The sequence below is a fragment of the Stegastes partitus genome, unplaced genomic scaffold (genome assembly GCF_000690725.1).
Source record: "Stegastes partitus isolate 25-593 unplaced genomic scaffold, Stegastes_partitus-1.0.2 Scaffold2130, whole genome shotgun sequence".
Lineage (NCBI taxonomy): Eukaryota > Metazoa > Chordata > Actinopteri > Pomacentridae > Stegastes > Stegastes partitus.
Genome location: NW_007579861.1, coordinates 1 through 16,522, shown reverse-complemented (window position 1 = coordinate 16,522; position 16,522 = coordinate 1). Strand labels below are relative to the sequence as shown.

General features: G+C 40.2%; 1 protein-coding gene across 1 annotated transcript; it reads left to right on the top strand.

Moving 5' to 3' along the window:
• The first annotated feature begins 6,869 nt into the window (after positions 1 to 6,869).
• On the top strand, positions 6,870 to 10,994 carry LOC103374064 (G1/S-specific cyclin-D1-like). Its single transcript, XM_008304093.1, has 5 exons — positions 6,870 to 7,073; positions 9,113 to 9,328; positions 9,589 to 9,748; positions 10,589 to 10,737; positions 10,833 to 10,994. The coding sequence occupies exons 1-5, from the start codon at positions 6,870 to 6,872 to the stop codon at positions 10,992 to 10,994; spliced, it is 891 nt and encodes a 296-aa protein (XP_008302315.1).
• Positions 10,995 to 16,522: the final 5,528 nt, after the last annotated feature.

The following is a 16,522-nucleotide window of genomic DNA, read 5'->3' as shown; positions in this document are numbered from 1 at the left end:
TGAGAGATGGTTTGTCTCTGTCTTCAAACGAACACAATTCCTTTAGTATTCTTGAAAATTATAGTGCCATCAATTGTTTGTGTTTCAGTTCCTTCAGTTTAAAACCCCCAGTGGAAGCACAGTCCAGTACCATCCCCCTCAGTGAAGCAAGGAGTCGGGGCTGGTGGTGGGGGATAAAGGACAGATTCTTTAGGGAGAAGCCCTGGTCCTTTTCTCTGTCTTGGTGTCCAGACTTGATAGCCGTGATACCAGGCTATTCAAGGACTTAAAAGATGCTGACGCACTTGAGAGCCACTGGGAGCATCCTACCGTCCCACCACACACACACACACACACACACACACACACACACATTGTAAAGTGTGAGGCACGCTGTTCGTTATGTGACACTTCATGCCTCCTTCATTAGCAGGAAATTATTTTGACAGAATCTTTTTGTTGCAATTATCAACTGCAAATAAATCCTCCACACCAAACAACAAAATGTGTATTTTGTCCCGACTCTTTAGAAAACTAAAAAAAAAAAGTTAATTATTGCAGCTGTTAGAGTGCTGTATCATTTCTACTGAATCGGATGTCTTGCTGAAATGACTGATTCTGTAGTTTTTCTTTTCACCATTGGCAGTATGTGTCAGCCTTGTTATGCTTTTCTGTCATCTATTTCACTGTGCAAACTCTGAAGGAAGCATGAAGCCAGTGTTATATTTCTCCTGACCCGGACTATGTGAGGGTCTGCGTGACATAAATGTCATTATCTCCCCAAGTCTGTGACCGTCCATGTAGACCCCTTAATGGATGTCTGTGTCTTGGCCAAAATTCTGTGCATCGACTACACTGCAAGGGCAATAGTTTACATGTAGAATATGTAAATACAAGCTACTGGGCTTGTATGGAACACACTGATCCACAATGGACTCCAGCTGATGTTTAAATTTCGCAGAAAGAGTCAGTGTAAAAGTACTGCTCATTGTCTGCATTACATCCACGTTTTCAGACACTATGTTGGTCATCTTGCTGAGAAGACTTTATTTTTGGGAGTTCTAGAAGTTTCTTGGAGAAACAATGAATTTTGTCACTGTTTGCATGAAAACTGTGTACATTTATTGATAGTGGTTATTTTCAAAAAGATAAGTTAGATAGCAGTTTAAATTCAAAACAACACTTGAAAAGCAACTGCCTGTTATTTATTCTTATTGCTCTCGTGTTCCGTTTCTGTAAAGTCATCTTGTTGGGCTAATATCATCCATCCATTATCTATACACGGCCTGATCCTCAGTAGGTTCGTGGTGGGGCTGGAGTCTATCCCAGCTGGCTTAGGGCGAGTGCAGGGGACACCCTGGACAGGTTGCAGTCTATCGCAGGGCTGGGCTAATATCAGTTCACTTCATTTATCTCCAGTGGAAGATAGTCATGCTGGATTCCTCCACATGTAGACCTCAGTGTGTTCTCTGTAGCTGCCACCACATCATTACTTGTCTGGCTCTGTCTCTTTCAGAGTCCCCATGCTCTGGTCTTGGTAAGCATCTTTGTCAATTTGATAATGTATAACTGAAATCAAGTGTTTTCTAGAACTGGCAATGAGTCTTTCACATCTCTGTGGAGATATTTTGGCCCACTCTTTGTAGAATTGTTTTAATTCAGCAACACTGGAGGGTTCTGAGCATGAACAGTCTTTTTAAGGTCATGCCACAGCATTTCATTTGGATTCAAGTCTTTGACTAGGCCACTACAAAATCTTCATTTTGTTTTGTTTTTTTCAAGCCATTCAGAAGTCGACTTGCTGGTGTGTTTTGGATCATTGTCCTGCTGCAGAAGTTCGCTTCAGCTTGAGGTCACAAATTAATGGCCGAACATTCTCCTTCAGGATTTTATGGTAGAGAACAGACTTCATGGTTCCATCAATCACAGCAAGTCGCCCAGGTCCTGAAGCAGCAAAGCAGCCTCACACCATCACACTACCACCACCATGTCTGACTGTTGCTATGATGTTATTTTTCTGAAATGCTGTATACTTTTATTCCAGATGTAACGAAACACACACATTCCAAAAAGTTCCGTTTTCGTCTCTTTAGTCTATAGAAGAGTCTTGGGGAATCATTCAGATGTTTGTTTGCAAAAGTAAGACGAGCCTTTATGTTCTTTTTGGTCAGCAGTGGTTTTGGCCTTGGAACTCTGCCATGGATGCCATGTTTGCCCTGCAGTCTCTTCCTGATTGTTGAGTCATGAACACCAGCCTTAACTGAGGCAAGGGAGGCCTGCAGTTGTTTAGATGTTGTCCTGGGTTCCTTTGGGACCTCCTGGATGAGTCGTTATTGTGCTCTTGGGGTAATTTTGGTCGGCTGACCACTCCTGGGGAGGTTCACCACTGTTCCATGTTTTCTCCATTTGTAGATATTGGCTCTCACCACGGTTCGCTGGAGTCCTAAAGCTTTAGAAATGGCTTTGTAACCCTTTCCAAACTGATAGATATCAGTTGCTTTATTTGTCATCTGTTCTTGAATTTCTTTGAATCGCAGCATTTTGTTCATCTTTTGGACAACTTCATTTTGTCAGACAGGCTCTATTTAAGTGATTTCTTGATTGAACAGGTCTGGAGGTAATCAGGCTTGGGTGTGGTCAGTGAAATTGAACTCAGCTTTCCAAAAAATGTGATTCCTCAGTGCCACAGTTAATTCATGATAAACAGGAGGGGCAATTACTTGTTCACACATGGCCAGGTAGGTTCGTGTTTACTTTGGTTATCTTTGGTTATCTTTGTCTAATATTTAAATTTGTTTGATGGTCTTAAACATTTAAGTTGGGGGAAAATTCAAAAATATAAGAATTTGAGAAGGGGGCAAATACTTTTTCACGGCACTATATATATGTAAAACTCTGAAACCAGCTGGCCACGGTCTGCCCAACAGCATTTATGAACAATTCACCTGAAGGCCAGTGAAGCTGATCACCACAGATCACTATCTGTTGTACAACTACATCTACAGGTCTCAGCAGAGCCTGCAGGATTGTTAAAGACAGTACTCATCCTTTGCACCACTCTGTTTATACGACTGCCCTCTGGAAGACGCCACACGGCCCTGAAATGCCGCAACTTCAGATTGAGGAACAGTTTTTACCCCACAGCCAACCATAAACTGAATTGCCACCCCCCCAGTCCCCCTACCTCCCCCACCTCCACCACAGCCGTCTTAACCTGCACTAGCATAGACTCATGTGCAATAATTGCACAAGCACTTTATTCCATTCCTTAAAAGCACTTTACCTTTTTTTTTTTTTTTTAATGTGTCCGTGATTTGCAGAGTAAATGGAACATTTCTTCTTTTATGACAGATGTCATAAAATAAATGTCAGATTGTGTATATACAATGACATAAAGGCATTTGAATTTGAATGTGAAAGATCTGTCACAAATAATCAATAGGATCTATATCTCCAGAGCATAATACTACCACCACCATGCTTGGTGGTAGGTTTGGTGCTCTTGGGCTTAAAGGCCTCACCTTTTCTCCTCTAAACATATTTCTGGTCATTGTGGCCAAATAGCTCAATTTTTATTTCATGACCACAGAAGTTTCCTCCAGAAGGCCTTTTCTTTGTCCCACGGTGATATAAAAAACATTTAACTGAAGACACTGACAACTGTGTTCAAGCAGCTTCTAACTAATTGCAGAGCTTCTTCCTGGTGATTCTTTGTTGACTCTTGACCATCCTGATCGTCTCTCAGCAGCAGGTGATAGTTTGTGTTTTCTTCCCTTTTTTTTTGTGTTTGATTGTGTTCCTGCAACTGTACCATGCACTTTAGACTTACAAACAATTGTATATAAAGATGATTGTGGGATCTGTAGCTGCTTTGAAATGGCTCAAAGTGACTTTCCTGATTTGCTTTTCCAGATCCTTTCTTAGCGCCACAGACTTTCCCAGACAAAGCAACTTTCATAAACGGTCACAATTACTTGTGAGAAATTAAGAGGCAATGCCACGAAGAAAATTTGATTAACGGAGTTTCAACAGCACCAAAGGTGATCATTAAAATTGCTGTATGTATATTTTTTACCCAACAGGTTCTCAAGACTGCCATGACATGTACTGCCCTTACAAGTGTATGTAAACCTTTGTTCACAACTGTGTTTTGACAAATAAAAAAAAGCAAACTTTATTTGAAATCATCATGAAAAACAATATCTTCATAGACTCCAAAAGATTGCAAACAGACCTTTTCTGAACAATGCTTTACTCAAAAGTTGTCCCATCAAGCCCCTTTTACACGTGGGACACAGAACATTAGTGGCTTCATCAAGCTGTCAAAGTGGCAGCATTCTAGTCATTTAGCCACAGGTTCTCTGATTCAGTTACTGTAATCAAGGCTTAGCAAATATTTGTAAATGTTTGTCCTACAACACAAAAGCACATGGCTGGACAGTTACTTCAAGCTATGATAGACAATACAGTAACTGAATATAATTCTTAACTAAAGATCTAAGGATATCTAAACTGCTGAAGCACATTCCCTAAATGCCCTTTCATTGATTAAGTTTTAACCAATGTAAAAACATAATTCAATCCACTGGTAAACAATTACATTATTTCTTCTCTCTTGCTACTTCATTTTTGTCTGGAAGAGGTGATTAAGTCCTACCTGTTGACAATGGCAATCCTTAAGAAAGTATTCTTGACATCTTTTTTGGTTTGTTTGTTTTATACAAGCTCGCTCCAACATTAGCAAACAGAGTCATTGCAGATGATAGGATACACACTCATGTGTTGCCATTATTGCCACGCAGTTTGCTGACTGGTCTCACAAACATCAATATTTGTTTCCTTATATGACCATATAGGAAGTTTAAACTTGCACTCATTGTTTCACTGTCTGGACTTATCCATTAAAGTCCTGATATGGAACAATATTAAAGTGCCTGAATTGAAGGAAATAGAAAAAAATAAGCTTTGGGATGGATTAATGTGATGGTAAAATCCTGTACTGTGTGTTATATGTTCTCCTCCTTTCAAAAATGTTATATCTTTTAAAGTTTTTGAGGTTTGCAATGTCACAAAAGAGTCAATTCAAGAAGACTAAGAATAATCTTGAATTACTATGAATGGCTGAAATTAATTTCTGAAGGCAACCTTCCCCCTTTTTGTTGCTAAGTGTGGTACTAATGGTAAACTAGTGGTTTAATTTAAAAAAGACTTTTATGTTGCGAGGTAATGCAAACATAATCTTACTCTTCTGAAACTACTGCTGAAATCTCAACTGTGTAACAGCAGGCTCTTCTCTTCTCTTCTTTGAGGATCAGACTGCAGTTTATGGACCACATGATACAATGTGATGTCTTTGGCTGCAGCCATTATTGCCATTAAAGAGTTGCCACAGTGTAAACAAATATTGATTCATCAGGTACTTTTCCAGTTTTGCTTGTGGTGAACTTGGAGCCACACTTTAACCAATCAGAGCAGGTGTTCATGACTGATCTTCATTATAAAGTAAATAGCTTCTAAAAAACAGGCCCAATGAGGACAGAGAAGAATATACAGAAATATGGATTTTAGAAGTCTCTACAGCTTTTGGTGAATACGATTAAAATGATGTGTTCAGAATGACAAGTTGTAATAAATGCTCTGTAGAAACTCTACAACAACAGAAACTCTCTGTGTGAACCTCAATCAATTGTGGTGCCTTTCATGCTTTGGGAGTCATTTTCATTGTGATGGCCTGGCACCTTATCCATCAAAGTGTCAATCACAAATTTTATTACAAATGAAGAATTCTAAGTAGTAAAATTGAAGATCAAGATCGCTTTCCATAGTCGCTCCTTTTAACTGTGTAATACCGTTCTTCTTAACTCTGGTACACTGGAAAATACTGCTAGCTATTTCCTTTTAAAATAATTAGAGACTGTACTTTTCAGATCTTTCGTTCTGATCCTGTGGTGTTTTGGTGCTGTGTCTCTCTCTCTCGCGTTCTGCGCGCGTGTTTTTACGCACATTGTCAAGTTAGTCCATCCTAGCTCTGACACCGGAAGTAGCTCACCATCAAACCTGGCTGATAAGTTAAACAACGAACTGGAAAAATCCTTCATGAAGTTGAACTCTTCACAACTTTATGTCACAGTAATGTCCTAGTGATGAAGGTTTGTCATATATTTGATAGTGTACTTAATGATGCCAAGTAGACTAAATCCCAATGTAGATTAAACAGTCTGAACCTGAGTTTATCAATCATTTCACAATGATTCGTGTAACTCGAACAAATCTCAGATGTTGCTGATGCTGTCAGAAATCAGTGAATATTCGGAATCTCAACAAATCAATTCAATTTATTTATATATTGCAGTTTACGGCATATGTCATCTCACAGCGTTTAACACTGTAAAGTATAGACCTTACAACAAAAGCTCAACAAAAGCGTCTACATGGACGGCTATGTACTCGTGTTGACAGAGTAAGAGAGTGTTTCTGCAGGTGAACCGAGCCTTTGCTCCCTGAACGATTGGACGACAAAGCTGTTTTATTGTGAAACGTGTAACCGGATGTGTGGAGATGCGCCGCCGTGCGTCTTGACGCGGTGCGCTGATAAAAGCAGCCCGCTCCGCCGCTCCGGTACCGTGTGTAGCGCAACAAAGGAAAGTCACGCACAACCAAAGGGATAACCTGGTGGAAACAAACAAGGGACCGCTTCATTTACTGCATTTTAACGACAGTTCCAACAGGTAACTAAAGGTGATATTGGCACACAATTTAAAACGAGATTAGAAAACTGGAGCGATTTTGAATACGAAGTATGACGCGGCTGTTCATTTGTTGAAGCTTGCTTTGGTTTGTCACCACAGTGACATTACAGACACAAAGTACTGCAGGCAGGGCACACATAAATGGAGCCTCGGCTGTTGTGCTGTGAGGGGAACAAGCCTGGTGTCCGGAGGGCCTACCGAGACTCCAACCTGTTGACTGACCGGGTACTGCACGCTCTGCTGCGGGCAGAAGACAAGTACCTCCCCGCCGCCAACTACTTCAAATGCGTCCAGAGTGAAATGGCTCCGTACATGAGGAGGATAGTGGCTACTTGGATGTTGGAGGTGAGTTAAGGCCAGAAGAGCTCTGTTGTTTAAGGACGATCAGGACTGCTGCTTCTCAGTTCCTGCAAATGTTGCAAGTGTTGAGTGTGTTTGTGGATCAGAGACAGGCAGCCTCTGTTCATACAGGCTTCATCCATGTGGCTGAGAAATCACAACACAAGCTGAGAAATCGATTAAGACTGATGTCACGGCCGATGGAAAGGACAGAAACGTTGTGTGCAGTGTCTTCAGAGTTGACTTCTGATCACAAGTAGTGCAGTTATAAACAAGCAACACTTACAATCGCAGTTGTGTTCTCAGTGGAGTTCAGTGCAGAACTTTCTATCAAAGAACCTCCAAAGATTCGCTTCATGCAGTGTCTCCTGTAACCAGCTAAGAAAGAAAAGTCCCTGAAACGGTGTCACCGCTCATCGACTCCTCATTCACTGCAGGGTTTCCACACAACAGCCGTCAATGTGAACGGAACACACACACAGACACACGCACGCACACGGTGTCTGTTCAGTGCGCGAGCTGAACTGCAGCGCGCGAGCTGAACTGCAGCGCACGCGCTGCCCTGCTGTGGGTCACGTGATGAGCGCTCTGACGTGCAGCTCCAGGACACCAGCTCTCTGTCAGCTCTGCCTTGAATTTTATAGAATTTTCTTGACTATTTCTCCTTACCTGTTTCATCTTTTTCTTTTTTGCTACAAATCCTCACATCCTCCTCATTTGCAATGTTTGAATTTCGTTGGTAATTGACCTTTTTTGACTGCAAGATTATTTCAAAAAGTGTCTTTGATATCTGCATTTGTCAGTGATTATTCAGTGAACATTTTGTACATTTATTGTTGTGATCACATAAATGATCAACTTAGGTCCAGTTTGCATGCATCTATTTGCTACTGACTCCAATTCTCAGTGTTTCATTTGGACCCTGCCTTATCTTTAGCATTCTTAAATGTCACAATGTCCTATGTTTTTAGGGGCAACTTTTTCAGCAGTCTGTTCTGAAAGCAGAAACCTTAAAGTATACATGGGATTCACAGTGACTTGTAACCCCTTAAGGCCGGTGTTATACTTTACCTCTGCCGATGTCTGTGTTTGTCCAGGGACAGCAGTGTACTTGCACAGCATATGTAAATACTGATCTTCTTCACATGTGTGGAACAAAGTCTTTATAGAAGACTCCATGTTGACTAGCAAGTAGTAAAATAACAACTATGTGTCCATGTGGGTGTCCGCAAAAAGTATAATCACAGCTAATTCATGCTTTCAGCAAAATTTTTGAGTGCAATGCACAGTTTGCATAGGCTGCACATGTGCCCGAAAACAAATGGTGTTTAAAAAGAATGATAATTTGAGGACGTCCATTATGAGGGGATTCCCCACACCTTTATAGATCATCATTAAAAAAGGTGTAATTGAAGTAGTTGCTGGCTGACTTTGATTTGTTCATGCTTTCCATAGATGGTGCAACACAGTGGTAACTTGCAAGTTGTCCAGGAGCTCTGTGTTATGTCTGCCCACTTTGCTTGGGGCAGGGTGTTCCATGGCACTCATCATGCATCAGAAATAATCACTGTTATGGTGCTACAGACCAGTGTTCACTAGCTGTTATATCCTGTGAAAAATGCAAAGTCACAGCCATCCTTTCAGAAACATCCATGGGAGCCCAGTGTGTTTTCTGTGTTCAGTGTCAGGAGTAAAGTAACCAGACCAACATGGACTCTGTAGTATTAATGTCTGCGTTTGCATTCAGAGCCCACATCGGTCAGCACACAGGGATATGGGAGTCGTGAACTGACTTTTAAGTATTTAGAGTGAGCAGTAAGAATGGGCTATGTAGTAAATGGGGATTTTCAGTGACTGGGATGTACAAATCCAACTTGTCTCTTCAAGTTTAAAATCAGTCTACTTCACTCACTGGTAATATTTTTCTACAGCAACATAACATTTGTGAGTTTGTGGCCCTCTGTGACTTAAACTACTGAACTCAATATTTTTCCCACTGACAAAGAAACTAAATGGCAGCATTGCATCCTGATTTGTCTGTACAGGTGTGTGAGGAGCAGAAGTGTGAGGAGGAAGTTTTTCCACTGGCCATGAACTATATGGATCGCTTCTTGTCAGTGGAACCCACAAAGAAAAACCACCTCCAGTTATTGGGAGCTGCATGCATGTTCCTGGCATCCAAACTGAAGGAGACAATCCCACTCACTGCTGAGAAACTCTGCGTCTACACAGACAACTCCATCACACCTTCTCAGCTGCTGGTAGGTCATTTGGTTGTCATCTCAGACACATCTCAGCAGCTTCTGGCCAGATTGGTGTGGATTTTACTCCTAATAGCTGTGCTAACCTCCTGAGCTTTTGATGACCCCCCTGACCTTTCTTGTCATGCTACTGTTAAGTGCCAAGTCACAAGAAGTAGACCAAAAGCACCCATCACTGTCTTTGTTATACCCTGCATGTGTACATTTGAATCACACTTAAACCTGTCATTCTGTCTCTCTCTGTCCTCATCCACACACAGCAAATGGAGCTGCTGGTTTTGAACAAGCTGAAGTGGGACCTGGCTTCATTAACCCCTCTTGACTTCATCGACTTTTTCCTGTCTCGGCTGTCTGTCTGGACAGAGAACAGACCTATACTCAGGAAGCACGCTCACATCTTCGTTGCGCTGTGTGCCACAGGTATGCCTGGGATTATAGCAAATATTATTTTTTTTATTAACGCTGCTGCTGGGCTAATCCCCTGTAGCTGCTACTTATCTGTCAGACTGTTATAATGTGCCGTATTCTGTGAAACAAGTATTGCTGATCTTAGCAAGGACTGCAGCAGCTTTTTCAGCAGAGCCAATCAGCAGAAACTGCTGATCCATTAGCAGTTATGGCCCGGTCATTGTCAGAGTTGGTCTCTCTTGTGGCTCAGGTTATAAACAATGCAGAGTGGCCAACCTGACAAGGGAGACCATTTCTAAGTAGGTAATAAAATACCTAATCCAACACAGCTTCAAAACAATGAAGCACATGAAAAACCAACTAAAACCATAATAGTTCTGAAAGAGTAACTTCAAATCTTACTTGAGGTCATTAATCCTACTGGCAGGAATTGAAAGAAGAACTTGACAAATGCTTGCCTGTTCCCAATATGTTTATGCATTTATCATTTATGCATTGGCCAATAATACACACTAAAGTGCAAATTCATGGTAAACTTTACAACATAATTGCTGAGCAGACCATTGTGCATAGATTTGGAGCCTGTTGGGCCTCTTAACTCATTCATCTGTTACTTCAAGTTGACTTCCCTTTAGATAATTTATTGTCTCTCCAGTAGGTTAAACAAGATTTCCCTTCCAAAGCATGCTTCTGTGCTGTTTTAATGCAGAATTGATTTCAGTCTGAACTGCTGCTAGCTCAAACATCTTTGACTGTGCTTTTAAATATTTTGGGTTCGTATGTGGTTTCCTCTGTCACCAGCTATTTTAAAGGTGCCATATTAACAATAATTTCCATTATGATACTCTTCAGATGTTAAATTCATAGCCTGCCCTCCATCCATGGTAGCGGCAGGCAGCGTGGTGGCAGCAGTGGAGGGCTTACAGGCGAAAATGGAGGGCAACACAATGACGTCTCAGAAACTGACGGAGCAGCTGGCACAGACCATCAGGAGTGACCCGGTGGGTACATCTGCCCATGTCAGACTTGTACACAATAAATTCACTCCCACTGATCTAAGGCCATCCCTGTGTTAATTTGACCTTTTGCTTTTCAGGACTGTCTCAGAGCATGTCAGGAACAAATAGAGTCATTGCTGGAAACCAGTCTCAGACTGGCACAACAACAACCCCACTCAATTACCATGGAAACAAAGAACATGGGTGAAGGACAGGACCTCTCAGCTACGCCCACAGATGTACAGGACATAAACATCTGAGTGCTGCCAGTCATGCTGATGGATGAAAAAAGAGGAGCAGATTGAACTGATGGAGTTGACGGTCCTCTGGGACACACACAGAATTACAAAGCACACGTGTTGTTACTGTGTGTGTGTGAATGATGTGACGAGTGTTTCAGAGTGCTCATAAGTAACTGGACTCAACGGTCGATCTCAACTGTTCATTTGAAGTCCAGAATGAACTGTGGCAGCAGCCAGAAGGTGATTCTGTCCATGAGGAGAATTCAGCCACACAGAAGGAATGGCTGAAAAGGTGATGTGTTAAATGTGTGTAAGCAAGTCTTAAAGCAAGCATGCAGTTTTGTACCTGACAGGTCACCCCTCTGCTGTATGCCATGGCCTCAAGAGCAATGAGCCAATTCATGGTGCTGCCAGCAGGGTTTTGGTGCCAAGGACTGCAAGGTCTTTCTGAACTCGCACTCTTTCCGGAAGGTAAAGTTTGTAGCTTTGGACACAAACTGATGGTTGCTTTTAGATGCCTTCAGGCTGGAATTTATCAGACTTACTCACCAATGCCCAAACCAGATATCCTGTTTTATCAAATACAATATCCTTTCAAATGTGTATTAGGAGATAACAGTTTACTGGAAGCAGAAGTCGTGTCATATAAGTCTGTTTTGAATTCTGACTTTTGCTTCACATTACATATTATTTATCATAACCTACTTCCGCTGGGTTAACAGTCGTTTTAAAACAGATGACTCATCTCTTCTCCACTTGTAGCTCCAGAAGGAGATTCTTAGCCGATTTCAGGGACCTTTCAATAAAAAGTAATAATTAAGTATATTTTAAGTTTTAAAAAAATCTTTTAAATGCCAGTTTGGCAGTTTTTAAATGTTTACATTTATCACTATTATCAATTTGATAAATATGGACCCAGGTTAACATGCAAAGGTTTACGACAAGTCCTTTAACGGACACCGCAATGGTAAAAACCAACGGGAGAAGTTCTGTGCTATGGTTTACAATATGAGCTGTGATGTTTAAACATTAAGACATAATGGACAGGTTATATGGATACCGTTGTTCATTTGCAATTCTTTGTTACATTGTTCTTCCTGATCTGGGATCTGAAATAGGACATATTGTGTTTCACTAATAAAATATACCAGGTCATGTGAAAACTATCAAAAGCTAATCATTGAGCACAAAGTGAAAGCTTTTTCTGTTCCCCATAACCTGATGCTAATTATTAGACAGTTGACTCCACTAAAGGGAAGTTAAGTGAGAGGAAGACATTATCTAAAATGTCTTTCAGAATTTTGCTTTGTCAGTGCAGGTAACAGACATTACTTTGCATATCCTGTATTTGTAGGTAAAATACAGGCGCCATCTCAAGTGTTAAAAGGGATTTTACATGATTGAGAGATATGGGAAACTAGTGATTTTCCTTAATTGTCTTTTCACCTTGAGCAAAAGCTAAAAAACAACAACAACAACAACCAAAATAAGCTTTATATGAATATTGTTGTCTTTGGTTGTTTTTCGTCCACCAAGTCATGTCATTAGAAACTTTGTAAAGGTGAAAAAATTACCTATTTGTCAGGCAAGAAAAACAGAACCAAACCTGAACCACGCTGCAAATCTGTCTGTTCTTTTGGGAAATGGGTATCAAGCACTAATATCACATGTACTTATTTATTTTGAGTCAGATATTTATTATTTCATATCACTTAACTTGTTCTGTGTGGGAACTTCCTGGCTGGCTTGGGTCATTCTGTGTGGTGTTTGTATGTTTTCCGCTGTGTTTTGTGTTCTCCCTCAGTCCAAAGACATGGACGTTAGAGTGATCAAAATGCCTGGCCTCTGATTGTGAATGGCTGTGTCTAGTTTTAGCTGGGAAAGGCTCCAGCTTCCTGTGGTCCTCTAAAGCATAAGCAGACACCAACTAATTGATGGAGGGGCTCGACTTCTATGCTACTGCTAAAAGGGCGGGTTGTCCACTGATCGCATGGTTGGTGTTTCGATCCCCCGGCCCTCCACATGATATCCGATGGCAGTCGCCATGTTTGTGTGAGTGGGTGAATGAGTAAAACACTTTGTAAAGCGCTTTGAGTACCACTGAGGTAGAACAGCGGTATTTAAGTGCAGACTAGGTGGCTATTTTTCTGCCTGAATAGTTCTGAATGTAATAACTGATGATTGTTCACAGGCAGTTGGTGAAGAAATAAATGTCGCATTCAGCTGTTTCATTGTTAAAGAATGAACATGTCTCCTTTGTAACATGACTCCCTCTTGTAAAACTTGATTAAAACAAAAAGCAAGTGTAAACGTGTCAAAATTATGCTTGTGATTAACCTGCATCACTATGGTGACTATTACAGTTTCAGTTGGAATTATTCTTGCATCAGTCATACTTTATTATAAACATACTTCACAGTCAAAATACAGAGTTAGTATACACACAACCAAAACATTAAGAAAAACAACAAATAGATTGATCATATCCAATGTTTTGGGAAACCTTGGACCGTACCATTCATGTGGATATTACTGTGACTTGCCCCATCCATCTCAGCATTTTTGCAGACCAAACATAGCCCCCATAGCACCAGCACTCCCACATGGAGGTCTCACCCAGCAGGACAGTGTGCCTCACCACACACAAGACCTGCTCTGGAATGACTTGAGGAACACAACAAAGAGCCTACAGTGTTGATCTTGCCTGTAAACTCCCATGATCTTAATCCGATCAAGCATCTGTGGAAGGCGCCAGAACAAGCCCCATCCAGAAAGACCTACACATTGTGTCGGTGGTATGCAATTAGGACACAGTTTGTCTATTTTACACTGATGCTGTTTTTTTTTTTTTTTGGTTTATTTTTTGTTTTTGTCATTCTTGCCAAAGATATTGTGTAATCTGGAGCTGCTTTTGTTACGTACTATATTTATATGGTCCACACATCTGGCCTCAAGCTATCCTTTGTATTGCTTCTTTGCATTGCTAAGTCCTATAAAGCTGTGGTTACAGTTCACACATTTGTTTAAACTAGAAACACTAACCAGGCTAAAATGCAAATAAGTGATGAACTACGAAACTAAAAATGCTGTCGTATTCCTTTACTGAAGCTCATTTCTTTTACCAATTTTAAATTTATTTGCCACTATCCAACGGGTGTTTGTCTTGTTTTAGCATATATAGTATTGATAAAATACCTTTTTTTCAGTAAAAATAAACTTTGTGTTTAATGGCAGACATTGCTGCAGTTGTGTACTTTATTGGTCATATGATGAAGTTTTACCACAATGTAAGAATACTCTGTTACAAGTAAAATCCTCAGTGGTGTGGAAGCTTCTGTGAGCTGAGCTGTGTCTGGTAATGCTTGGTGTTTTCTGAATGATCCTTGAGTTCTGTTGACAGTTACAAATATGCAATGTTTTACATGTTTGATAGCATGAAGTTATTTGACCCATTCTGCTTTCACTTCATTTATATTTGCCTTTCTTTTTTTTTTTTTAAACAATTGCTATTAGGTGACCACTTCCAAGGCAACATGTAGCATTTATTGCTCTTTTTCACCTAACTCTATTAAATAAACTGAGGATTTATCAAAATGGAGCCAAGTGTTACTGAAACATTGTATATATTCTTCTTCTTATGTCATTTCATGTTTTTACTAGTTTCTGTACTGAAAGTGAAATCCACATCAAACGTTGCACAGACTGTTTCATCCTTCCCAACTGAGTCAGATTCACAGGTTTTGACTTGTCATGAAAGAATGGATGGAACTAACTGGAATAACAACATCCAGAATCATTCTCTACTTGCAATGCAACACACTAAATTTTACCTAAAGCCAATGAGAGGCTTCAGTTTTCTGAAGCAGACAGATCAAGTGGGTATGTGGCAAAAAAAAAAAAAATCTTTGTGATAATGTCCCTTTAACACGACTCAGCAAGTAAACACTGTCCAGAAAACAAAGGGGTGGACCTTTGTATTAAACCTCTTCGCTTGAGGCAGTTCCAACCCAGACTGAGCAATCCATGTTTTTATATATATATATAAGCATTTGGATTTGGAGCTGCTGCTTCACACTGGAGCAAACTGTTTTAGTGCACATGGAGGCTTAAAGCTGGCTCTTTGTTGCCAAACATTGTGCCTTGATGTCCTGTTTATGAAAATCACAAAGAGGACAGGTAATAAGACACTGCTGCAGGTGAAAATGTGGTGCAACAGAAACAAAGATTTAAATTAGAGGTGTGTTGGGTACAGTGGGACATGATCAGGTACAATATGGAAAAGGTAGTAACACCTATTCCTGTTTGGGATGACAGCCCAAGTCAATTCATAGTTGAATTCAATTCAATTTTATTTGTATAGCCCAGTTCCCAACATATGTCATCTCACAGCGCTTAACATAGTAAGGTGAAAACCTTGTGTACTGTAAATCAGTTCATTTGTTCATTTGAGTGTTGTTTAGCACCATCTAGTGGCAGAACAAAGGCAGCTGCACTGAAACAGGAAGCAATGTTCTAGAAACTTCTTTTTGACCTCCAGGGCTCAGAACATGGAACATCTGTGTCCATCTCGTCAGTCCTTGCATTAAAGTCCACATAAACGGCTTCATCCATAAGTTATGCACTGTTAAATATTATATCAACATGTTTATGTTACCGTTTCTGTACCTTGTACATATACTTTGTATTTTGGAGTAATATTTTGGAGACCAGCTAGTTGTAAGCGCTGGGTAAATGTGCCAGTCATGCGGTTAAATTTATGTGTGTTGTGCAAACTATTTACATATTTACATTTCTCTACATGTATGTATCGACATTTATGCATTTGAGACATTTGTATAAGTTAATTATCATCTTATTTAATGGTGTAGAAGAAGTACTTTTTGGTGCTTATATTTGTATTGTTCTTGTTCTTTTTCAGTTTTACAAAGTGAAAAGTATGAATATTTCCATTCATTAAATCCTGCCAAATACATCACCTGTCTGATCCTTGGAGGATGCAACATCGGACAGTATGAATACTCTGTATAGCTGAAAACATGTTGCCTGCCAACAACTTTTAGTGAGGACAGCATACCTTATAAATAAACCCTTTATTGCACTTGGTTACATGACGAGTTCACAGTCAACCTTACCAACATACAGCTCTTTATATAAAATCAAACTCTTCCAGAATGTACTTGATTTCAAGAACTTAAAGGGTGTGTCTCTAAGAACACTGAGATGAAGAAGTAACAGGCAGCACAGGATGCATCTCTGACAGTCTTTGAAGTAGTAAATTATATATTGTATAGAACTTTGCTTTGCCAAACAGTAAGATTTGCACTGTCATAAAATGTGTTGCAGTGTGAAATGCAGAAGGAGATGTCTCCATGGGCATTATTTTTAATAGTTTTCCTCTTGTCATAAAATACAAAATGCAGCACATTTACACAGTAAACTTTCTAATACAGGTAAAAGTACAGCAAAGGTCTAACAAACAGAACACACTTTACTCCATCTTGACTACCACATTTAGCTTTTAGCCAGAAGCTTTCAACAACTTCAAA

Bases quoted from the DNA above. Each gene is read 5' to 3' on its own strand.
- LOC103374064 (XM_008304093.1), top strand. From the start codon at position 6,870: ATGGAGCCTCGGCTGTTGTGCTGTGAGGGGAACAAGCCTGGTGTCCGG. The intron at 9,329-9,588 runs GTAGGTCATTTG...ATCCACACACAG, and splicing joins TCACACCTTCTCAGCTGCTG to CAAATGGAGCTGCTGGTTTT. The intron at 9,749-10,588 runs GTATGCCTGGGA...GATACTCTTCAG, and splicing joins CGTTGCGCTGTGTGCCACAG to ATGTTAAATTCATAGCCTGC.